This window comes from Syngnathus acus, chromosome 19 (genome assembly GCF_901709675.1).
Source record: "Syngnathus acus chromosome 19, fSynAcu1.2, whole genome shotgun sequence".
Lineage (NCBI taxonomy): Eukaryota > Metazoa > Chordata > Actinopteri > Syngnathiformes > Syngnathidae > Syngnathus > Syngnathus acus.
Genome location: NC_051103.1, coordinates 5,074,278 through 5,096,514, shown reverse-complemented (window position 1 = coordinate 5,096,514; position 22,237 = coordinate 5,074,278). Strand labels below are relative to the sequence as shown.

The 22,237-nt window shown below is 47.1% G+C and overlaps 6 protein-coding genes across 7 annotated transcripts in view; 4 read left to right on the top strand and 2 right to left on the bottom strand.

Moving 5' to 3' along the window:
* Window positions 1-396: 396 nt before the first annotated feature.
* On the bottom strand, window positions 397-4,927 carry plxdc1 (plexin domain containing 1). The gene is made up of 13 exons (XM_037277699.1): window positions 4,612-4,927; window positions 3,040-3,143; window positions 2,488-2,631; window positions 2,356-2,425; window positions 2,158-2,280; window positions 1,970-2,088; window positions 1,814-1,913; window positions 1,583-1,678; window positions 1,439-1,520; window positions 1,319-1,379; window positions 1,133-1,256; window positions 924-1,072; window positions 397-850 (listed from the first exon to the last, which is right to left on the bottom strand). Exons 1-13 carry the CDS (start codon window positions 4,679-4,681, stop codon window positions 725-727), a joined length of 1,368 nt encoding a protein of 455 aa, XP_037133594.1. The 5' UTR covers window positions 4,682-4,927; the 3' UTR covers window positions 397-724.
* Window positions 4,729-8,196, top strand: LOC119138029 (dickkopf-related protein 3-like). Of its 2 annotated transcripts, XM_037277701.1 has the most exons (6): window positions 4,729-4,858; window positions 4,968-5,119; window positions 7,202-7,343; window positions 7,410-7,584; window positions 7,657-7,858; window positions 7,952-8,196. In XM_037277701.1, the coding sequence occupies exons 3-6, from the start codon at window positions 7,209-7,211 to the stop codon at window positions 8,010-8,012; spliced, it is 573 nt and encodes a 190-aa protein (XP_037133596.1). In that variant the 5' UTR covers window positions 4,729-4,858; window positions 4,968-5,119; window positions 7,202-7,208; the 3' UTR covers window positions 8,013-8,196. The 2 variants fall into 2 exon arrangements, with proteins under 2 accessions (XP_037133596.1, XP_037133595.1); XM_037277700.1 differs by lacking the exons at window positions 4,729-4,858; window positions 4,968-5,119 and having other exon boundaries at window positions 5,176-7,343.
* Window positions 8,197-8,685: 489 nt separating this feature from the next.
* tectb (tectorin beta) lies at window positions 8,686-11,012 on the top strand. The gene is made up of 9 exons (XM_037278426.1): window positions 8,686-8,749; window positions 8,921-9,111; window positions 9,655-9,806; window positions 9,865-9,937; window positions 10,002-10,189; window positions 10,290-10,452; window positions 10,516-10,594; window positions 10,681-10,713; window positions 10,804-11,012. The coding sequence occupies exons 1-9, from the start codon at window positions 8,686-8,688 to the stop codon at window positions 10,875-10,877; spliced, it is 1,017 nt and encodes a 338-aa protein (XP_037134321.1). The 3' UTR covers window positions 10,878-11,012.
* gucy2g (guanylate cyclase 2g) lies at window positions 10,957-15,960 on the bottom strand. The gene is made up of 22 exons (XM_037278425.1): window positions 15,616-15,960; window positions 15,207-15,555; window positions 15,030-15,139; window positions 14,730-14,903; window positions 14,532-14,676; window positions 14,340-14,475; window positions 14,162-14,265; window positions 13,928-14,094; window positions 13,746-13,865; window positions 13,594-13,677; window positions 13,412-13,516; window positions 13,282-13,353; window positions 13,046-13,214; window positions 12,640-12,795; window positions 12,400-12,574; window positions 12,090-12,230; window positions 11,841-12,033; window positions 11,600-11,774; window positions 11,439-11,537; window positions 11,268-11,359; window positions 11,097-11,201; window positions 10,957-11,025 (listed from the first exon to the last, which is right to left on the bottom strand). Exons 1-22 carry the CDS (start codon window positions 15,958-15,960, stop codon window positions 10,957-10,959), a joined length of 3,285 nt encoding a protein of 1,094 aa, XP_037134320.1.
* A 550-nt stretch (window positions 15,961-16,510) lies between these two features.
* Window positions 16,511-20,919, top strand: acsl5 (acyl-CoA synthetase long chain family member 5). The gene is made up of 21 exons (XM_037277639.1): window positions 16,511-16,573; window positions 16,906-16,959; window positions 17,508-17,679; window positions 17,738-17,849; window positions 17,919-17,983; window positions 18,065-18,166; window positions 18,224-18,323; window positions 18,441-18,619; window positions 18,696-18,728; window positions 18,821-18,872; window positions 18,969-19,042; window positions 19,122-19,199; window positions 19,274-19,408; window positions 19,486-19,620; window positions 19,680-19,775; window positions 19,836-19,997; window positions 20,066-20,182; window positions 20,257-20,400; window positions 20,462-20,563; window positions 20,634-20,705; window positions 20,774-20,919. The coding sequence occupies exons 3-21, from the start codon at window positions 17,524-17,526 to the stop codon at window positions 20,903-20,905; spliced, it is 2,046 nt and encodes a 681-aa protein (XP_037133534.1). The 5' UTR covers window positions 16,511-16,573; window positions 16,906-16,959; window positions 17,508-17,523; the 3' UTR covers window positions 20,906-20,919.
* A 950-nt stretch (window positions 20,920-21,869) lies between these two features.
* The window catches only part of LOC119137994 (ankyrin-3-like), a 41,959-nt gene continuing 41,591 nt past the window's right edge, over window positions 21,870-22,237 (top strand). Inside the window, exon 1 of the mRNA XM_037277602.1 lies at window positions 21,870-22,092. Coding sequence (XP_037133497.1) covers window positions 22,009-22,092 — 84 coding nt within the window. The 5' untranslated portion in view covers window positions 21,870-22,008. The remainder of the gene's footprint in view (window positions 22,093-22,237) is intronic.

Genomic DNA, 22,237 nt, shown 5'->3' with positions numbered 1-22,237 from the left:
TAAATGTATCTATTCTGCACTCTGCTCCACTTTGATGAAACAATGGAAGTCATTAATATAATGAAGCATCTCAACAGACAAGTGAACACACCCAGGAATTGTTTTGAATAGGTAAACATGCATAAAGTCTCCATTCCCAGTAGTTCAGAACCACAGTGTTGTGAGAGAAGATCAAGAATGCTGAAGGACATTATCCGTTAGTCTTAAAATTATTTAAAACAATAATTAATTAAATGATTTACGGCCCATATGACGCAGTGTATAGTGACAGGCAGAACAATTATATACTTGTCCGCTAGGTGGCAGAATTTCCATCATTTCATCCATATCGGAACGCTCAAAAAGCTTTGTGTGCAAGTGCCTTGCTTAATAAAGGTTGGGAAACACAGTTGATCATATCATTAAACTCTCTGAAACCATTTTTTAATATAAGACATTTGACCATGAAAAATAACACCACAGAAAGGATGCCAGTTTCTTAATCTATAGAATCTACAGTAATATCATGTAACAACCAAAATGCCGGCTTTAAAAACACAGATGGGAAGTGTACCATACAGTCTGTCCATTGACATTTTATTTTGGATTGATGGGGTTTTCTTCCTTTCATTTTAGACCTTGCCGACGCTGTGTCAAGGAGACACAAAGCAGGCCAGGAAGAGCTGCCAATCGTTGGTGAGTGGATTTTTCTGTTCATCTGTTACCATCCTCAAGATGGCCGCCTTCAGCAGCACTGTTCCGCCTCGATGAAACCTTCCTTCTCGTGACCCGTCAGCTCCACCTCGCCGTAGCTCGACGGGCAGTCCTGGTTGCGGAACTTCGTAGCGGGCCAGTAGTTGTTGCTCCGTCGCTGCGGTACATGCCATTCAAGTCATTAGGGGGAAATGAAAAATATTTAAAGTGTCTGTGACGTATGTTGACACCTGCATGAGGTAGAAGGGCGGCGCCAACGTGGGGTGCGTGTTGATGTAGTACACAGCTAGCAAGGTTAGCGCCACCACTAGCACGAGAGCCCCCACTACACCGGCGATGATGGCCGCATTCTCAGTCATCCTTGTGTGGTCTGGAGGTTCTGTTTTGGGGAGAGTCAGCCATGGAATATGTTCCAGAGACGAGAGACCACTCAACTCACCCCTGGTGACCACGTCGTCGTGGATCTTGGCCGAAGATGACGTCGGAGCAGCCGACGAGTACGAGGAGGATAGTGTCGGATTTTCAGGCGACGCCGTGTAGTAGTCCTCGCATTTGTCTTCAGCCTGAGCGCCATATATCACGTGACTCAGCTGAGGAACATCTGAAGGCTTCACAAGTCTCTCACCTCTTCGGGACAGTTGTAATCCAGCCACTCCTGCCGAAGACGGTCGATTCCATCTGAGCATCTGAAGCGGAAGCTGGAGTTACTCTGGGCGGGTTGCAATTTGGACCACCGTGGTCGTACCTTTGAAGCGTGTTGCACCACCCGCACCCGCTCGTCAGGTTGGACCCCAAGCAGAGATCGCAAGACGTGTGTTGAAGACATGCTGAAAGGTGAAATGAGTTACTGGACCCAATAGCGTCTTTTCCTGCCATGTTTTTTACGTACTTGGCAGCGGCGTGAACTCAAAAGCCAATCCGCTGGCAATGGTGCTGGTGTTGATTTCAACCCGGTGATACTCGTAGATGGTCCTCTGCTTTGCATCTTTAAGGCAAAAGCATTCTGTAAGATCTCCGTCTTTTTGCGCTAGTATCATTAAGATGCTACGACCGGGACGACTTTGCTAACAGCTAATTCTGCTCACAAACATTTTGGCTTGACAGGAAGTTGAAAGATGACCTGCAATCTCCGGAGATGGGATGTAGGCCACGAACGCGTCCGACATTCCCACTTTGACGGGATGCTCTGTCGAGTTAATCCCCTCCACCGGCACCGGGATCTGGACAACAAAAGCGTTGAGTGAATTTGGACGACAGATGTGGAGAAGAAACTCACCTCTCGGTAGTTAAACACCACGGTTCCGTTTTTGTGCAGCGCCGCCTGGAACGTGAAAGCTCCTTCGGTTTCTCGGTCCTTTAATCGTACTTTGTCCCATTGGACCACAAACAGATGACCTGGACACGCACCAGAGCACCCTCTCTGGTCACACTGGTCACACGTTCCCCTCCATTTCCCACGCTTACCGTTATCTGAATACCTCACGGTGGAGTTCATGGAGAAACTGGGGTCAAAGTTGGCCATGAGGGGGGCGATGTACTGGGTGGCAGTTAGCATGCGGTGGGTGATCTCCCCCATGAAGATGAAACCTTGCGGGTTGAGAAAAGAACTTCACATCTTCTGTCCAAAAAGATGGCTCAGATTTGGGTGATGCTGAAACTCACCACCAGTCGCCACGATAATTTGTCTTAAGTAGTGTCCATAAAATGGAAAGTCGAATGAAAGCGCCACCCTCTGGAAAAAAAAAAACATGATCAGGGGAATATTTTCAAGTTAGCATTTGCGACGCCTCTCACCGCCGCCTTCTGGTGTGCGTTGGACAGGATGCCATGGATTCGGACTTGGCTCTTGTGCAACGAGTCCAAGTCCACCCACAAGTCTCGGGTACGCCTGTCGTCGGGGCCGAAACTCTGCCAGCTGTAGTAGCGCTGCGAGTCCTCCTGAAGACATATTGGTGAGACAGCGTTATTATCGTGGAAGGAGAGCAATGAAAAATGGAACGCTTAAACTCGTTGCTCCACATACAGCCGGCGACCCATTTTTTTGCCTTTGCGTCGACATTTCCTGGAAGGGAGGGGTCGGGGGGGGCTTCCTAGGTGAGGGGCATTCACTGGCATTGCAGCTGCATGATTGTTAAATCCCACCCCCTCCCTTTAAACAGGCACTTTGGCCGTCCAGAAGTCAGCTTTGTCCAAGTGAGTCATCATTGGTAATGTCAGCTGGCAGGACCTCTGCTCTATTTTTCCATTTGGATCAAACAAAAAGTTGAGGCATGACGCTCAGGCTAGGTCTAAAATCTGCACTACTGAACACAACTGGATGGAGATATTTAATAATTGGCTTCTCACCACTATTTGGGTCATGTTGTCAGGCAGGAAAGTGATGTCCAGTCGTCCTCCCTGCGCCGGAACGCTGCGAGAGCCTCTCGGCCGTCGGAGGCCGGTCTCGCTCTCTGCGATAAGAAATTCCATCATGTGAGAAAGTTGACTTTAAAAAAAGTGTGAGAGGAGTTTTAAAGCTACACGGACACCCTTGGTAGCGTGCGGGTACATCTGTTTTTTATTGGTTCAACTCGGAGTCAACGTTTTTAAGGTGGAGCACTGCAACTTTTAATTGATGCGCAGGCGTGGGTGATTTTGTAATGGAGAAGCTCGTAAAACAATTACCTAATTAGCATATTTGAGTCCCAGAGTTTCTGCTACGACTGAAATTTATTTCCAAACTTCTTCCACATTTGTTTACAATTGTGATTCAACTGTCATGTCCAACCCCACCACTAGGTGCCGCTAAAAGGTAATCTTTTAGGAAAACTGGATCTCACCGACTCAGCAATGTCCCAAAAATGATTCATCAGTCAGTTCTGTTGACATTTAAACAAGCAGCTTTTTCACCTTTTTTTTTTTTTTTTTTAAACATGTTACAACACGGAACCAAATGTCTTGGCGGAAAACAAAAGCTGATGTTCTTTCCGGCTGTTTGGAAGCCCACGAATCCACGGATGATAAAAACATTTCCTCTAACGAGGTGAAGTGAAGGCACTTGAAAAAAACAAAGTGTGTAGGGCACTTTAGGTTTGTCAGAACAAAGAAAAATCTGTCTTGAATGTGCTAAGCGTGCAAAGTAGCATACAAAGTCATATTGTGTTATACAAGAGTGTCTGATGCGTATTACGAAATATCCAGAGGTGCTCTTGGCGTGGGCTGAAGCCACAAAAACACAGTTCTGGCAGCTCAAGTCCTAAGCGTCTTTGGGTCCTTGAAAAGCGCTGTATAAATTGAACGAATTATTATTGTTATTATGAACTGAAACTAAAAAAGGAACTTGAGCTCATGCCTGTATTCACGTGATGGAGTTTCACAACAGGACATAATTTGACTGGGATTAAAAAATGTCTGGCTGTTCATCCTGTCAATAAATAACTTCACTAAATGGTTTTTTTTAACTCATTAACTGCCTGCACAAAATGGATATTTGACGTCTATAGCCGTCAATGGGAGTGAATGAGTTAAGAATTCTCTCAAAATCGCATATCATGTTGTTGGCAGGTATGAGAACAAAATCTCTGATGGTGATCACGAGGGAGGCCAGAGGAGGAAAGTGGAGCACCGCTGATTTGTTGGAGGAGGAGCTGAAGAACGGGGTCTGGCTAAAAATATAGAATCTCCAAGGAGAACAGAAATACATACTGTACATGCAGGAAGGTAAGTAGTACACAGGACAGCTTCGAAGTAGGAGTTGCCCAAAAAAAACACGACATGTTAATAAATCAAAATTTTAGAGTTTCTGGATGCTTTTGTGTTGAGGGGTTGGGCTCAGTTTTTGGGTTCAGGACAATCCTAAAGTTTGGGAATAAAGTCAGGGAATTTGTTGTTTTCTTGAATTCCAATAAACTCTGGAATGGAGTTGGTGGCTGGGCTTACCTTCATGAGTCCACAGGGTCCCCAACTGAACCTGGAGGAGACATACGAGGAGAAGTCCGCCAAGATCCATCTCCGCCCGCTTCGTCGTCAGTCCCACGTCTCGACTTCCACTGGGCTTCACCGCCTGCGGTTGCTTTCCCTCTCCTCAGCCAAGGTTTTTGCCCTTGCAGCTTTGCTCCGTGCTCCTTCAGAAGAACATCTGGGACGGCGGCTCCATGACAGCGGGAGAGTTGACAAAACAGCTCGAGTGAGGAGACTCTCTTTTTTTTTCTCTCCCTCTCTCCACTCTCTCTCTCTCTCTCTCTGACTGTTTGAAAGAGGAAGGAGATATTTATGCCTTTTTTTTTCTCATTCAGGAGAAGTGGGCCAAAAAAATGAGGAGTCAGGGAGGGGCTACCCCCCTCGTGTGAAGCCAAACAAACATGATGATATTTTGGAAGAAAACATGTTTTGCTGACACCAAAACACCACATGGGCCATGATGGAGATCACCTGCAAAGAGTAATTGGCAAGTTTTCTGCTGCTGCTCACTGAACTTTTGTTTTGTTTGCTGCTGCTGTTGTGTTGCTCACTGGACAAAAAAGTTTGTGTTGTTTGCTTATGAACACTGTTGTGTGCGCGCTCACGATAAATTGCGCTCAGCTGTTGAGGCGCTCTGCGGAGCTCCGCTGCGGGCTGCGCGTTCACGTCACACACCTGCAGTGACCCCTTGTGGTCACACGCACCCGCAGAAAGGCCACCGCAACAGTAATGCATCAAAGATGACAAGTGGAGGCCATTCAAAGTCAGGTGGGAATGTCAAAACCCATCATGGCTAATTTATATTAGCTTATTGATCGGCAAATCTGACTTTTGGTGGCTCACACAAATGTGATCCAAATGTGTGCTCATGACCAAAACAACGTCTGGAGACTTTTCTAGGTCGCCTGCTGTTGACTCACTGTTGCTGTGCCGTCAGAGTTTTGATGGAAGCCTCATTGATTTACAACTATTAACTGCACGTTGTCCTCTTTGCCCTCGCGGCGTTTCAATCTTGGCACAGGGGAAAGTTGTCGGGGCTGTTTCCCATTACGGCAGGAATCACATTGGCCTTTCTTGTCCCAATTGGAAACAGGCTATCGAGAATATCGAGTCGACCGAGACGAAAGACAGAACTCACGTGAGGATTAAATTAAAGACATGTTATCAAAGAGCCCGGACACTACAAATTACAAATTAAACGAAAAAAGATTTTTTTTAACGTATCCAAAAGATAATACTGAGTGTGTTTTTAGTTTCAATTGTGCAACAATGTACAAATGTGCATTGTTTTGATTTGCAAGGCCGGTAAGTTGGGGGTGATTCCTCTCAGCATCTTCGCCCGCCCCACTGTGGTCAGCATTCATGGCTCCCCGCGGGGGGTCAAGGTCCATTACAATGGGCAAAGATCACCCTGCCCCGAAGGTTGTTTTGTTACATACCCCCCCCCCACTCTCCTCCCCGCCTCGCTAGCATGTTGATTGAGAAAAGGGAGCACGTTCATTACGGAGGTCATTAGCGGAGTCACAAACATGTTCACACTATCTGCCGGCTAAACAAATACAAGCGGCGGCCATCTTGGTGTCACTACGAATGGACAACAAAAAGAGAGTTGACATCGTGAAACTCGAATCCTAATTCGTGTTTGTAAAAAAACAAAACTTTAGTGGCGTTTCTATCTTTGTTACAATACGCAAGAATTTCATCTTTTCAGTCCATCGAGGCCATATTTACATATTGCTAATGGGTCCAGTTGCGGCCATTGTGTCAGCTAATTGAGCAGCAATTATGTCATTAGTCTGTGTTAGCATGTTTTGATAAAGGATTTAAGTAGCCGGCGCAGGATAGCGATCACCTCTGTCTGCCGTCAACGATATGCAAAGGGTCCTGGACTTATCCTGGCATCAGTCTGAGGGAAAGTACTGAATGCTAATCAACGGTTAGCCTACAAAAGCATTGATAAAAAAAATTGGATTTGTTTTAGGAAATGTGAAATGCAGGCAAATACATTTGTTAGAATTGAAGTAATGTGTGATTGCCAAGAAAAATGAGTTTTTCTCAGCCCCATTTATGCCTCCCCCCATTGACCCCCATCAGCCCCCCCACCCCCATCCCTGAGAACTAATAGCTGATGGTAATTACATTTAATGAGATCATGGGGTCGTCTGCAGGGTGCACTCCTGCAAATTGGTCTCGGCATGGGGTCTGAGGTAGGGGGGCGTTGGGGTTTAGGTCCCCAGATTGTTTTTTGGGGGGAGTCATGCAGTGACTAGTAGCTCTTGTGGTCGTTCCCAACTTTAGGGGGGACGTCGGGCGGTGACTCGTTGTTTTAGCTAATCCATTAACAACTAATTGTCTCCTCCTCCCTCGCTACTTGAACAAACAGCCCATTGGGAGGGGGCCGGGGTTACCCACAGGGGGGTCGACTTGGAGCCTTATAAAAGTGAAAGAGGAGCTCGGACACTGTCACTTGCTGACGCTGAGATTTTTGCTGCCACCTCCAAGACGCCAAGTCGTAAAATTCCCGACCTGGTCTTGATTTGCCCTCCATTTTGTCTGCCATGTTGCCCAGCGTGTGGATGGCGAGCCTGTGTCTGTGCTTCACTCGGACCGAGGCGCACATTTGGGCGTGGATGCTGAACATGCCCCACAGTCCACCCAAAGACGGGACCGTGGCTATTCGGGACGTCGCGGCCCCTGCCAGATCCACCACGGTAAGACTTATTTCTTGTCTTCTAGTTTTCCAAAAAGTCCTGAACACGCGTCACGCTTGTCCACAGGCGATGTGCCACCACGACAGGACCTGCGGGCGAGGTTTTTCCTGCGACCGCCACTTCGGCCTGTGCGTCCCCCTCCGCGGGGAGGGGCACTACTGCCGCAGGGACGCCCAATGCGTGCGAGGCCTCAGCTGCATGTTCGGCAAATGCCACCGCAGCATTCCCAATGGGCAAGAGGGTAGGTGACCTACTTTTCAATCGAAGCATTATTTCTTATTTCCAATTGGAAATAAAAATTTGACTCCCCCAGGCGCGCGATGTAAGGTGGACCGCGACTGCGGGGCGTCCATGTGCTGCGCACGCCACCACGGCGAACGCGTGTGCAAGCGGCGGCTGATGCGCGACGACGGCTGCTACGTCCCCGACGGCGGCCTGGCGTTCAGCATCAACCAGATCTGCCCCTGCGACGAGGGGCTGCTGTGTCGGGAGAATATCGCCCCACACAGGAGAGAGTGAGTATTATTACCATCCAAGATTACAATCATTCTAAATATTTAGTTTTTCTCATGTCGATGTGACCTAACTCCGACTTGGTTGTCTTCCAGGAGGGATTTTATTTACCAGAAGGAGCACACAAGCTGGACGTGCCAGGTTCCCAAAAGCTAACGCCGAACTCAATCCTAACACTATTTATTAACTCCATTGTACAGGATTTTGTATATAAAAATTGTCTCCATGTTTTGATTATTTCTTGTAATATTTGTGACCTGAAGCACTCCACTGACCTGCGCTCATAATAACACTGCTGTATTCCAATAGAACCAATAAAAAATGTGAATGTGTCCTCGAACGAGCCACACTTTGGTCCTTTTAGTAACTCAAATGACATGTCTGCTGTAACTCGAGCTTTCGTTAGATGCTATCGACGCGACTCATTTTGATGTTAATCAGCTGCGGTGAGACGTTCGTAGGAATCTTGATTCTCTCGCTCCAATCTTTAGCTAGCCGCAAAATTAAGTGTATGAATATTTTGGAACATTGTATGCCTTTCGTCAATGCTGTAGAAGGTTCTTCTTATTGTTGCTGTAAAATGGCACATTTCCATCAGGTCCATCTTTGCAAAAAAACAAAAGAAAAGCGGCCGAGCGAGCGTCCCGAGAGATGACAGTCATTTAAAAGTGAATGTCCGAGCAGCACAGAAGGCTTTTTGTTGGCGGGCCCACAATGGAGGCTCTCCGAGTGGGAACGTGGACCACCTCCGCCACGGAGCGTACATAAAATGCTAGGGACAGCACACAGGTGAACAGTCTCCCCAAATATTTGTGTCCTGCATGGGATCATGGCCGCCGCTTTGCTCCTCGTGATGCTTCCTGTGGTGTTGACCTGTGTTCCCCAGAAAGCAGGTAAAATGACTTTGGATTTTTGATTTATAAAATAATTGTTCCTCATGAAATTCATCTAGCATCAAGAACTGCGTGTCCCAGTTTATCCGACCTTTCGCCGTCATTTGGGGCAGTGATCCCGCTGCCCCAGGATGCTCACTAAACAGCGTGTTTCTTTGTCCGACGTTTCAGATTACGTGATGGTGTCGTGCTTCCCCAACGCCATTATCGCCAACGTGCCCGAGTGTCCATACGGCTGGGAGATGGACCAGCTCTCTCTGGGGGGCGTGTGCTCCACAGGCGTGCATAGCTCTGGTTACTACCGCTTCATCATTCCTGACCTGACGCCCAAGAACCACTCGTACTGCGGCACTCAGTCGGAGGTGAGGCAAGCTAGCAAGCTAGCATGGCCTTGCGCTAAATATTACCCCCCGCAGACTATAAAAATATTTGGGTCCGTGTTGGAGCTCTGTAAATCCAGTTTGAGGCTTGTCAGTCAAAGCACCATCTGGATGACACTTCCATGTTTTTGCAATCGCTTTAAAAGGAAACTTTATTTTTCTTCTTCCGTGGCTACTGCCAAATAGCAGTCAGACCGCCGCTGCGTGACGCCAATACGACTTTTGAATGATGGCCAAAATCAGCCAACATTACAACACACTGCTGCTTGACCCACTTTGATCTGACAAAAACAGGCAAACACAGCAGATGGAGAAGTAACAGAAATTCTCAAAGTCACGCAAGCTTGTTTAATATCTCATGGCGCACCCCCTCGCCCCCGCACATACCGGAAAAAAGGAACTTGGGGTTGGGTTAGGAGTGTTTGGGTAAGGCTAAGTTGCTTTGGGTTAGAATTGGGTTGAAGTGCCCAAAGAATTTCTTCCAATCCAAACGTGGCTTTGTGTTTTCCCCACATTGTGGACCAGTACATCCCTGGCAAAGATGCCCGCTACATCTTCTTGAACTGGGTGGTGTCCAACGACACATCCCTGACGCTCAGGAACCAGCCGGTCAACTACACCTTCAGCTGCGTGTACCGAGCCACTTATCTGGTCAACAACGCCGTCTTCAGTCAGAGGTCAGTAAGCACCTGGTTCAGGTCTTGGAATGAGTTTGGACTCAAGTGTTTTTCCCAGAGTGGCCACCGTCTACGTCAGCAACGGAACTTTGGGCTCCTTTATGTCGCAGCTGTCCATGGGTGTGTTCACGGTGAGTTTCCCCAATCCTGGAAAGATGGCGGATCTTTTGACAGTCCAACTTGATGCCCCCCCAGAACGCCAAGTTCCTGTACGCCAAAGAGGCTCCGTACGTTATTGACACCTCCGAGATCGGATCAGAGGTCTTTGTCGGTGTGGAGGCCAAAGGGCTGAGTGGACGTTTCCGCGTGGTCATCGAAAACTGTTGGGCTACGCCGACGCCATACTCCACAGATAGGAGGAGGTGGAGCCTCATCATCAACAGGTATGGAAATGTGAAGTCTGCCTAGCAACCAGCGACCAAGCTAACCTGTCTTGTTTTTTTTCTGTGGTGTAACATAAATCTTTCATCCGTGTCCCTCCAGCTGCCCATCTGATGACACCGTGAACATTTTCGAAAACGCCAAAGATGGCCGCTCCACCTTCAAGTTCAACTCTTTCCGCTTTCGAGGTCAGGAGAAGTTGTCCACCGTGTGGCTTCACTGCGAGGTCTACGTTTGCGACAGCGAACGACTCGTCTGCCAACCCGTGAGTCGGAACGTCTCGGTTAAAGAAAACTTTTCTTAAAACTGCATTTCCTCCCGTGTGAAGAGTCCATGTCCAGCCAGAAGACTGGCATCCAAAGCGGAGACAAACGGTGGCATCTTGACTGCTGAATTTTACATCAGAGGTACAGTTCGGTACTTATTGGAAAAAAACAACCACTAAAATCCTTCAATTAATGACAAATAATATAAATCACAATTGTCTTCACAGATAATGGATCGGCCAATGAAGGTCATATTATAGGTAAATACACCTGGATTGTCACAATGCATTAATTTGCACACATTGTGTGTGTTGTGTAATTGTGTGTGTCTTTTGTTGTTTGTTGTCCAGGAGTGTCTCCACCTCTCCTGTTGCTCATCCTAATCAACACATGCTGTCATGCTTACACAAATTATATGTTCTAAACTTGAAGGAAGATGCCTTGAAGCCTATTTGGAAATTCAATAAATATTAAAAGAGTATAAATGTGGTGTCCCGGGTAAATTAAATGTCCACTGGAACCAAGATGACGTCCTCCCCGGTAGGTTTCTTGGGGCTGCACACTCCAGTTTTCTTGACACAGCACAAAAAATTAGGTAATTTGAAACACAACAGAAGAAGATGAGGATGGGTGTCGGGTGTACCTCTGCTGCCACCTGGAGGCTTGAGTCCGCCTGTGCAGGGCTGGGTAGAGGAGGGTCGAAACCTTGTTTGCTCAACAGCCAGTAGGTCTTGTGGCAGCCTTTACCCTGATGCAAAAAAGTTCCGAATATTAGCATATGGGTGTCAAACACAAGCCCGTGTGGTCAAATCACCTTCATTTCGATTTGTCCCCTTTCCTCAAGCTCGAATGAGCCCACCTGGACCAGAATGTCAGCGGTGCACTGCGAGATGTGAATCTTTAAGGCTGATAAAACAGGAAGTAGGTCATTTGTGTACACACCAGTTGTTTGCTAAGCAAATCATTTTTTTGTAGGTTGTCTCACGTAAACTGTTGCTCTCCATTCGAGAAGCCATGTTGACCGTATCGCCAAACAAACAATAGCGAGGCATCGTGCTCCCGACCACGCCGGCAACAACTGGACCTGGAAAAAAAACGCCGCCATCTTCTATGTGAAACTTTTTGGCTTCATCTCTTTTTTCTCACCTGAGTGGATGCCGGTGCGGATGGCCAAGCTCTCCGTGGGCATGTGGCGAATCCGGAAGCGTTTGATGGCGCTCAGGAAGTGCAAGGCCATGGTGGCGATCTCCACGGCGTGCTGTTGGCCGTTGGTGATGGGAAGACCGCTGGCCACCATGTAGGCGTCGCCGATGGTCTCCACCTGGAAGATGAACTCATCAATAACTACGAGTAAGAAAATACAAAAACTTTTTTTCAGGCCGTGCACCTTGTAGACGTCGTACATCCGGATGATGTCATCAAAGAGGCTGTAGAGGTCGTTGAGGAACATGACCACCTCCATGGCCGAGCTGACGGCGCACATGGAGGTGAAGCCCACGATGTCGGAGAAGAAGATGCTCACCACGTCGTAGCTACGAGGCTCCACTGATTTCCCCGCCATCAGCTCGTCCGCGATGTACCTACGAGACCAGCGGACGCGTCGACGTCGAGGGGACTCGGTCGTCAACGTGGTTACCTCGGCAACATGCTGGAAAGAAGCTTGTCTGTGCGAGCCTTCTCGGCGACCAGTTGATTGGTCCTCTCCTCCACCACATCCTCCAGATGATTGGCGTATTTTTCTAACTTCTCCACCATGTTGTCAAGAATGTTTGAATGGCTGCAGGGAGGGAAAAAGCACTCAACATTTTTAAGGAATATTTGTATAATTTGTATAATTTTTTGTTTTCCTTTGCAGTCCCCCTCTGAGATATTCATGGTGCCCCCTTGGCACCCCAAAAAACATCCTAGCGCCGCCAGTGTTGGCAAAGGAAAAATAATATTGAAACCTCTCCGGGCTGGCCTCCTTCAGCTGTCTTAGAATGGACCTAAACGGTGGTCGGTGTTCTGGATTTTCATTCCAGCAGATCCTGATCAGCGAGTTGATGTTTTCATCGCACAGTTCAGACAGGGCCGGTCTGAGGGGCTCGCCGCAGATGGGCCCCCGCAGCCTATTGATGATCTCTGCGGAGACAAGTTGACAATTGTTATTGACAACAAAAATGAGGCCAAAATATTTTCATAGTAACCTTTGGGCTCCATGTTGAAATCATGGAATGGCCCGCCCTTGGAGTTGTACATGAGCTCCCACAGGATGATAGCAAAGCTGTAGATATCCCCTTTGGGGGTCCCGTTGACATCTGCGTTGATTTGTCTCAAAAGCTCCGGAGCCGTCCAAAACAACCCTGAAACATCACGTCACTCGTTTGTTGCTCACTTTGTTCAAAGGCTGGAATTCCAAAACATTCTTGTGGTTGTAGTTTTGGTTTTGAAGGCATTCACCAAACTTTGCTCCCATGCTCCATTCGCATGCGATGATGAAAATTTAAATGTCACACAATGTCTCGTATATGTGGTTCTAATTTGGGTCCAATCTCATAAACTTTTTAGTATCTAACGTTCTCGCATGTTAGGACTTCAAACATTTCCTCTAACCGTCATATTTGGGAGTTCCCGGCGGGCCCCGGTTGCTTTCACTGCCATATTTAAACTCCCACAGTCCGAACCCGGAGAGTTTGACCTGCAGCCGGCTGTCCACCATGCAGGTGCTGGTCTTTAGGTTTCCGTGGAACTTGAGCCTGCTCTTGTGGATGAAGTCCATTCCCTGCAAAAGGTAACACGTGTCACATCAGAGCGGGGTCTCCAAACAATCGGTGAAAAGCGATACCAACGTTGACGATGTCGTAAGCAAAGGAAAGCTTGAACATCCCATCCAGCTCCACGTCGGAAGCCTTCAAAATGTCCTGCAAACAACGACACTACTCTTTTATTCTTTTTTCAAGAGGACCACAGCTCACTGACCTTCAAGCTGCCTTTGCTGCAGTACTGCATGACCAGACAGGCCTTTGGCGGCTCCACGCACGCACCAAAGAACTGGACCAGGTTCTCGTGCTTCATCTCCTTCATCTGTCTTAGAGGTGTAGACGATTCAGCAAGGCGGAATTAACGGTGGGTTGACGAAAAAGTACTCCGAAGAACGTTACCACGTTGAATTCGGTGAGGATGGAGGCCCCCTGAAGTTTCTCGCAAACGTCTCTCTTGATGGACTTAATGGCCACGTAATTCCCCTGCGTCAGAAAAGTCAAAGACGGAATTATTGATTTATTTTTCATTGGATTTTATTCTACTTCAGTACCTGGTAGAGTCCAATGGTGGTTTTATCCTTGAAGCAGTAACTCCTGTTGGACAAAGTAGAACGCGAACCTCCACTGCCACTCAGAGTCCTGGTGGTGCTCAGTGACCTGGCCTGGACCCCCTAGAAGGAGACCACTCAAAACAAAGCCACAATATGCTACGTTTGACGACAAAGGTAAGTACCGACGCCTCTCTGACGATGGTGATGTCACCGTAGTCGATGAGCCACCAACGCGAGTCCTCCAGGCTGCTCTGTAAGCGCAACTTCTGCAGCACCAGGACGCCGAGGCCCAGCACGGCCAACACGCCGACGACGGGGAACGTGACCAGTAGAGCCAGAAGGGCCATGTCTTACATGACACCGGCGTGTTAGGTTAGTAGTCGTCCTAACTCCTCCCCTCTCTACACAAAGCATACCGTTACTCAGCCATTCACAAAGTTCGTTGTTGAAGCCGCATTCGGGGTTGTCCACCGGAGGTCGTCCTTTGGGCCAGGTCACTGCGGTGAACATGGGCGTGGGCCTGAAATCCACATTTTATATTCCAACCATATTTGTTTAAAGCTCAACAAAATGAAATTTTGTGTTGCTCATTACTGTATGCTTTTGCTGTGGCTGTCAAAATGGAGGACGGGGACAAACGCGGCGGTGTCCCTGGAGTACTGCAGGTCGTAAATGGAATAGTCCAAGTTCCTCTCCCCGTCCTCGTCAAAGTGGACCAGTCCCGAAGCTCCTGCGAGAGGAGCCTCGCTCAGTGTGTTGTCGTTTGAAATTTGAAAGCTCATTTACCATGAAAGCGAATGCTGTTCTTGTTGTTCAGTTTCTCCAGAACTTGACGTCCGTCGCGAGGATCCTTGCCATCTTTCAAGACCTCCTTCAGAGCCATGGCGTAGAGCAGCACGGCGTCGTGCAGGTAGGCCGAGTAGGTGCTCACCTGAAACGGATGCAATCAATATTCCTTCTTTTCCTCCTTTTCCATCTTGTTACCTCTCGTTCAGATGTCAGGTTGCTGTGGAATGGAGGTCCTCTGAGTCTCTCATACACCTGCTCAAAGAAGTCATAGTACTCGTAGCCGTCGTACGACTTCTGGCCAATGATGAAAGTCATGTCGAAGGCTCGGAGGTTCATTTGGCCGTCCACTGAGTATTTCCACACGTTGTCCTGCTCAGTGAAAAACATTAAAGCCATATTCACACCTTGTAGAGCATTAAGCAAGTCGCTAATTTGTAATTAGCTTGGATTATTTTCTATTTGATGGAGATTTTCACTCACCACGCCGCCACTGACCTCAAAATGCTGCACCAGGAAGAACACGTAGTCGCCGCCCATCAAACCTTGCCGCTCGGCCTCCAGCAGCAGCGCCGACGAGTCTTCCTTATTGGTCAGGACCACGATCACTGCACCGCACCGCACACCAACACGTGTAAAAAAAAAATTAAATAAAATCTAAAAGTGAATTATCACCTCTGGCTACAGTTGCGATGTACTTGACGTTGCGGTAAACCAGTTGTGTGTCGCTGGTGTCGAATTGGACGGCGGCCGTCAACTTGAACTTTGACCTCAGCATCGTCTCCACCGTCGTCCACAGCGCGTCCACTTTGTCCCACGTATTGGAGTCCAAGCCGCCGCCAATCATGGCCACGTGCGTCCACCCGAAGAACTCCAAGGTCTTCACCAGCACTTCGGAGCTCCTCTTGAGCGGCGGCACCAGGTTGATGTAGGAGTCGTACACTTTGCCGTCATCCATCTTGGATGATTGTCCCACAAAACCGAACATCGGGATGCTCCACGTCGACGCCATCAGGCCGGTCACCTTGACACAAATATATTAGTAGCATCTTAAATAGAACCACATAAATCCAAAAAGGCGTACCTCAGCTTCTTCAGGACACGCTGGACCAAAGACGGCGGACACGTTGTCCCTCCACACCTGTTGAATGAAGCCCCCTAAGGACAACTTGGGGCTGCAGGCTGTGTCCATGTAGACGAAACCCAAGCTGTAGTTTCCCAAGAAGGACGGGTTGGTGTTCACCTTGTCCACGGCGATCTGGATCGCAGATCCCAGCCGCTGCGCACTGAAGGGGTACGACAAGTTCCAAGGAGCCTGGAAACCGATCAGCAGCTTGGGAGGGGTCGACCCGGGACCGGCGCCGGCTGTCAGGGCGAGCATCAGGTGGAGCACCTGGGTGACACCCGAGGATGATCTACTCGTCGTCATCTTCACACTACGAGTGACTTGATGTCACACGGCTTAAATAGCGACCCCGCCATCCTCACAGCCGAAAGTGATGCTGGACAGGAGGGGCCGAATTTGCTCGAAATATTTGGACTTTAATAAACATAATGAGGCGTGTGTGTTTATTATTTTGAAATATTAGGAAAATATCCCTGCTGTGAATTGATGACAACTTTTGTAATCAGTTTGTATCTTACTGAGCAAGAGAGATTGAAAGATAAATAAAAAAAAAAAAAAAGATAAGAGCATAGTTGATGGTCCTGATGAGATTTTATCAACAAATTCCAAAGGTTAATTTTCAACTTTGTTGATAAATGCTAGCGTCAAAGTTCATCACCTTTCAACACACAGTGTGAAAAATGATTTTTTTATTTGTTTGCTTTTGCGATTGAATGTTTCGGAAATAAAGCACACACACACATATGCACACGCACAAACTCACACACACACGTGCACAGGTGCAAGCAGTCACAGGTGCTAATGAACACAAGTGAAAATGTGTGAGCATGTTGTGTGACATTAATGGTGGTCGCCAGGCCGCGTTTCCATCAGGGATCTTCACCCAACACTCAAACATCCCTTCTTGTACCGCCAGGTAAGCAACAACACACATAAACATGCAGTTTGATGTTTGCCGGCCCCACAATATGAGCGTGTGTGTATTTTGGGATGTCTTTTAATTTGAAGGCAATTTAAGGCTGTGTGTTGGCTAATAGAGAGATGCTAGTCTCCAGGTCAACTTTTGAACTATGTGTAAAAGACAATAAATATTGGGAGATGGTTTCTTTTTTTATCGGCTGTAGGACGCAATTAAGTCGATAAAGAGGCTCTGCTCGTGCTGCTTTATCAAACGGCCAAAGTTTAAAGGTCGCTCTTTGACTTTTATGACCACTACAAGTTCTTTTTCCTTCTTGTGAACGGAAGAAGAGGTGAGAAGAGGTTCTGCTTTGTGTCCACGCTGACAGGACCAGCCAAGGACTGGTAAGAAGATTTTGATGTATAGCAGTCTAAATAAATCAAATTAATAACCCCAATATACTTTTTGTCAGGTGGTTTACACTTGCCAAATGCTAATGGTGGTGTCCCGCAGGGGTCTGTTCTCTGACTACTGACTTAGACAGTCTCTCTAAGTCAGTCTCTAAGTCTAAGTCTGTTCTCTGACTACTGGTGTTTGTTCATGTGTGCTCAAAGAACTCATTTGATTTTAAATATGCAAATTAGACTGTTCATTCAGAGATAAGGACAAACAATAAATAAATAGTATGGTTTGAATTCTGATTTCTTTTTTTACTGTTTTTAATAGTGTGAAATGTATTTTATATAATCTGACAAATGGTGGGAAATGCATTTGCACTGACACTTGTTGATTGATTTTAATCCTTATCTGATGTTTCAGCTGTATTACACTGTTGACCAGTGTGACAATCTTGCGATTTACAGTTTGTTGTGCAAGGCGTCGACTTTGACCCCAATTCACGGAGTCGAAGCACTCCAACCTGACTCGACCTGTTTCTATTTTTTTGCCAAAGAGTCTCCCAGCAAATCATGGAGTCCCTCATCCAGCTGCTCTTCTCGCCTCTTCCCACGCCGGCCGTCTTCTCTCTGTTTGCCTTGGCGGCCGCGACGTTCTTCTACCTCCACACCAGGCCCAACCCCCTGCGGTCCCCTGCCGACCTCAATTGCCAAACCCTGGGCATCAAGGTATGACGCAACGCCGCCTTTAAAATATTTGATCATGTCTCCTACATCTCCTTCTTAGGATGGAGCTAGGAAGGTAGCCTTGCTCAAGGACAACAATAACCTGCTAGCTTACTACTATGATGACGCCAAGACTATCTATGAGGTGTTCCAGAGAGGCATGAAAGTGTCAGGTAAGCAAAATGAAACTACATTAAAGTGTATGCATTTTTGCTTCTAAAGCTCATTGTTGGTGTTGGCAGGTAATGGGCCATGTTTGGGCTTCAGGAAAGCGGGAAGGCCGTATCAGTGGCTCAGGTACAAGCAGGTAAAAAAAAAAATAAAAAATTACACCAGGTTTCAATCCAGTTTGAGGTAGAGCATTTAAACCTCTTCTACCTTTTTGAAGGTGTCTGACAGAGCGGAGCATCTGGGCTCGGGGCTCCTTCAGAGGGGCTTGACACCCACTCCCGACACTTTCATCGGCATTTTTGCTCAGAACAGACCCGAGGTGAGCTAAAATGTTAGCGGGTTGCATATCCCTTGAGATTAATCTTTCTGTTTGTAGTGGATTATTGGTGAGCTGGCCTGTTACACCTACTCCATGGTGGCGGTCCCTCTGTACGACACTTTGGGTCCCGAGGCTCTAGTGTTCATTATCGACCAAGGTAATTGGACACGCTGCTAATTACAGTCCAGTAGCGGGCAAAACAATGTCAATGCTAGTTTTTAAAAAATAATAATTTAGAGAATGAGCATAACATTTTACGTGTTTTGCATTTTAGCCGAAATCTCCACGGTACTGTGCGACAACGAGAAAAAGGTCGAAGTTCTGCTGCAGAACCGTGAGAAAGGCCAAACACCTGCGCTCAAAACTGTCATCGTGATGGACCCATTTGACTCGGACTTGGCTGAGAGAGGAGCCAAATGTGGCGTGGATGTGGTTTCCATGCAGGATGTGGAGGTATCAAAGGTTCACAAAAGTAATGGGACAGGCTATTTAATGAGGAACTGGACTCGATTTATTTTGTGCTTTGCAGGCTGCAGGGAAAAGCCACCCCCAGAAGCCAGTGGTAAGCCATGTTTAGCAAAAATGTTTCACCATTTGTAGGATGCTAATTTCATGATGGCGCATGCTAAGACTCGCTCTGCTTGTCCATCACAGCCTCCAAAGCCGCAGGATCTCAGCATTGTCTGCTTCACTAGCGGAACAACAGGTGACCATAACTAAGAGGACGTTATGACACTTTTTTTTTTTTTTTTTTTAAAAAAGGAAAAAACATTTATGATTTTAATCTGTTTAACTTTCAAAGGAAATCCCAAGGGTGCCATGCTCACTCACGAGAACGTCGTCGCTGATGCTGCCGGTGTCCTCAAAGACTTTGAGGTGTTTTTCAATTTTAAAAAAAAATTGAAATATGCATGCAAATTTAAACTGGAAAGCAAACTGTTTGTGTCCCCCACAGACGGCCGTTGTTCCAAATACTGAGGATGTTAGCATTTCGTTCCTGCCATTAGCGCACATGTTTGAAAGAGTCGTGCAGGTAAGATTGTTAACTTAATGGTGATTTATTTATTTCTCTCCCCCATGATTTATTTATTTATTTTTTTCCCCCAGACTGTCATGTATGGTGCTGGCGCTCGAGTCGGGTTCTTCCAGGGGGACATCAGACTACTGCCGGATGACATGAAGACCCTGCAGCCCACCATCTTCCCTGTCGTGCCGCGACTTCTCAACCGGGTCTACGATAAAGTAAGCTGTGCCTTGTGCTTGATGCATCTCCTTATTTATTTCATGTCTCCACAAGGTTTATGCTCGTCTTTGTCCAGGTGCAGAGCGGTGCCACGACGACTTTTAAAAAATGGCTGCTCAACTTTGCGGTACAAAGGAAACTGGCTGAGGTGCGGGAGGGCATCGTCCGCAGCAACAGCATTTGGGACAAGCTCATCTTCCACAAAGTGCAGGTGCGACTGGTTGTGACTGGACAAAACCTTGACCTTTACTGACCTGGCAATCTAATTAGGAGTCGCTGGGTGGACGAGTGCGAGTCATGGTGACGGGGGCGGCGCCCATCTCTTCTTCTGTGCTCGACTTCCTCAGGGCCTCGCTCGGTTGCCAGGTAACTAATGTAAAAGTTCAAGTGAAGATCGGTGCATCAATTCTGTTTTACATCTCGTAGATCTTTGAGGCGTACGGTCAGACGGAGTGTACGGCCGCCTGCACGTTCACCATGCCAGGAGACGCCACTTCAGGTCACGTTGGTGTGCCTCTGCCTTGTAATGTGGTGAAGTTGATGGACGTGGAAGAGATGAATTACTTTTCATCCAATGGTGAAGGCGAGGCAAGTTAAAAATTGAAGCATCAGTTATTCTTAGATGGATCGTTTCATTTTTTTTTGGTCTTTTACAGGTTTGCATCAAGGGTACAAATGTGTTCAAGGGTTACTTGAAAGATCCGGAGAAGACCGCTGAAGCTTTGGATAAAGATGGTTGGCTCCACACTGGAGACATTGGAAAATGGATGCCAGTGAGGAATATGATCCTTTTTTGAATTTTGGCTTTATTTTGCACAACAATTAATTGGGGTCTGTTTTTGATCAGAGCGGAGTTCTGAAGATCATCGACCGCAAGAAGAACATCTTTAAGCTGGCTCAGGGTGAATACATCGCACCAGAGAAGATTGAAAACGTCTACGTGCGCAGTGGCCCTGTGGCCCAAGTCTTTGTGCATGGAGAGAGTCTACAGGTGAGACTGACATGACTGTGCATATATCAATCGGCCTCTAAAATTCACCCCCTCTCCCCAGGCCTTCCTGGTCGCAGTTGTGGTACCTGATCCAGAGGTCCTCCCAGGTTTGGCCAAAACCCTTGGATTCCAGGGCTCCATTGAAGAACTCTGCAAAAACAAGGTAACACTACTGTGTGATTGTGAGAAATGTGATTAAGTCTTTCATTGATACTTGTTTGGTGCTCTTGCAGGAAATCAAGAAAGCTGTTCTCTCAGACATGATCAGTCTGGGAAGAGAAGCTGGACTGAAGTCCTTTGAGCAGGTAACTGCTACTCGGATACAAAGAGTAATGTTTTAAACCTAACTTTGTGAAATGTCGTCCCTGTGCAGGTGAAGGATGTGTATCTGCACCCAGAGCAGTTCACCATTGAGAATGGCCTCTTGACCCCCACGCTGAAGGCCAAGAGAGCTGAGCTGAAATCTTTCTTCCACATGCAAATTGATCAACTTTATGCACAATAAATGAACTCCACTTACAGCATGTTGTCATATTTCATTTCACTGCAGATGTAGTATTCACAGGAAGCATGCACGTTTCATGCAATAGGCAAACACTGCTCTCGTGTGGTAGAACATGGTAGCGCTTAAATGTTAAGTTTGAATTTTTAGGACGCTCGAGCCCATGAAAGCACCTGCGTGAAGCTGGCCCCCCACCCCACGCAAAATTTAAGCAAAATAGTCTGTTTCGTTTGTGCTTCGTTTGTGCAGCAAAAATTTTCGTTTGTGCTGCTATGTTTTTTTTAGTTATGAAAGATTATTATATAAGTCATCCAGAGTTCACCCAGCCCCCCATCTGCTCAAAATGAACCCAAAATGTTTGTGCTGCTGCAGTTTCGTAGATATTACACATTTATTTTATAGCGATGATTTCACCCAGCCCCCATTTCTCTCCAAATGGACCCAAAATGGTACCGTTCGTTTGTGCAGCAAAATATTTTTTGTGCTGCTTCCGTTTCGTAGATATTACACTTATTTTGTAGCGATGACGTCACCCAGCCCCCCATTTCTCTCCAAATGGACTCAAAATGGTACCGTTCGTTTGTGCTGGTTTGTGCAGCAAAAATTTTCGTTTGTGCTGCTACGGTTTCGTAGATATTACACATTTATTTTATAGCGATGACGTCACGTAGCCCCGCCCCCCTATTTACTTCCAAATGGACCCAAAATAGTGCCTTTCGTTTGTGCTGCAAAAATGGTACCGATTGTTCGGGAAGTGACGTCATTTTCTTCGTTTTGTTTTACGGCGAGGTGGCACCAGCTTCAATGGGCATTACCGACACCTACTGGTTGAAGTCATATGAACTGAAAAAAGAATGAATCACTGTAGGAAGTGATTCGTTCACTCTCGTTAACTGAAAAGATTCGTTCTTTTGAACGAATCGTTCACTCACGAGCCAACTAGTGGGAGTGTTGGGCCACTGATGCCACAATTGACTGACTGGAGGAGGAAATAGTCACAACGTGCTTGTTCGTCTGCCGGCCGACCCACTGAGGATCTCCGCTGTCCGGCCAGTCGTTCCTCTCCGGACGCGCGGATCTCCTCTTCCCCTATTCACCATTTTTGGATGGAAGAGGATTTCGTGGTGGAGGATTTTCGTCACCTGGAAGCCAAAATGGCTTCTCACGCTACAGGTGTCCGCCGTTTGCAGGTAAGGAGACAACGTACCAGTTGTTTGTCTATTTTTAAAACAAAAATAACTCAAATGTAGTGCAAATGTCTGCCATAGACTGTCAACAAATATTTAAATTGTTTAATTAAATTGAGTCTTCTGAGAGCTTCCACCCTGCACATGA

What these genes read in the sequence shown, in the direction of transcription:
- acsl5 (XM_037277639.1), top strand. Translation starts at nt 17,524, where the DNA reads ATGGAGTCCCTCATCCAGCTGCTCTTCTCGCCTCTTCCCACGCCGGCC. An exon ending in AGTGTTCATTATCGACCAAG is followed by an intron (nt 18,324 to 18,440) that starts GTAATTGGACAC and finishes TTTGCATTTTAG; the next exon opens with CCGAAATCTCCACGGTACTG. An exon ending in TTTCCATGCAGGATGTGGAG is followed by an intron (nt 18,620 to 18,695) that starts GTATCAAAGGTT and finishes TGTGCTTTGCAG; the next exon opens with GCTGCAGGGAAAAGCCACCC.
- plxdc1 (XM_037277699.1), bottom strand. Translation starts at nt 4,681, where the DNA reads ATGGATCTTGGCGGACTTCTCCTCGTATGTCTCCTCCAGGTTCAGTTG. An exon ending in TGGTGTTTAACTACCGAGAG is followed by an intron (nt 1,914 to 1,969) that starts GTGAGTTTCTTC and finishes TTTGTTGTCCAG; the next exon opens with ATCCCGGTGCCGGTGGAGGG. An exon ending in TGGTGCAACACGCTTCAAAG is followed by an intron (nt 1,380 to 1,438) that starts GTACGACCACGG and finishes CTTCCGCTTCAG; the next exon opens with ATGCTCAGATGGAATCGACC.
- tectb (XM_037278426.1), top strand. Translation starts at nt 8,686, where the DNA reads ATGGCCGCCGCTTTGCTCCTCGTGATGCTTCCTGTGGTGTTGACCTGT. An exon ending in CTGTGTTCCCCAGAAAGCAG is followed by an intron (nt 8,750 to 8,920) that starts GTAAAATGACTT and finishes CCGACGTTTCAG; the next exon opens with ATTACGTGATGGTGTCGTGC. An exon ending in CAATGAAGGTCATATTATAG is followed by an intron (nt 10,714 to 10,803) that starts GTAAATACACCT and finishes TTTGTTGTCCAG; the next exon opens with GAGTGTCTCCACCTCTCCTG.
- LOC119138029 (XM_037277700.1), top strand. Translation starts at nt 7,191, where the DNA reads ATGTTGCCCAGCGTGTGGATGGCGAGCCTGTGTCTGTGCTTCACTCGG. An exon ending in CCCCTGCCAGATCCACCACG is followed by an intron (nt 7,344 to 7,409) that starts GTAAGACTTATT and finishes GCTTGTCCACAG; the next exon opens with GCGATGTGCCACCACGACAG. An exon ending in ATCGCCCCACACAGGAGAGA is followed by an intron (nt 7,859 to 7,951) that starts GTGAGTATTATT and finishes GTTGTCTTCCAG; the next exon opens with GAGGGATTTTATTTACCAGA.
- gucy2g (XM_037278425.1), bottom strand. Translation starts at nt 15,960, where the DNA reads ATGACGACGAGTAGATCATCCTCGGGTGTCACCCAGGTGCTCCACCTG. An exon ending in TCCTCACCGAATTCAACGTG is followed by an intron (nt 13,517 to 13,593) that starts GTAACGTTCTTC and finishes CCTCTAAGACAG; the next exon opens with ATGAAGGAGATGAAGCACGA. An exon ending in AATGGAGAGCAACAGTTTAC is followed by an intron (nt 11,360 to 11,438) that starts GTGAGACAACCT and finishes CTGTTTTATCAG; the next exon opens with CCTTAAAGATTCACATCTCG.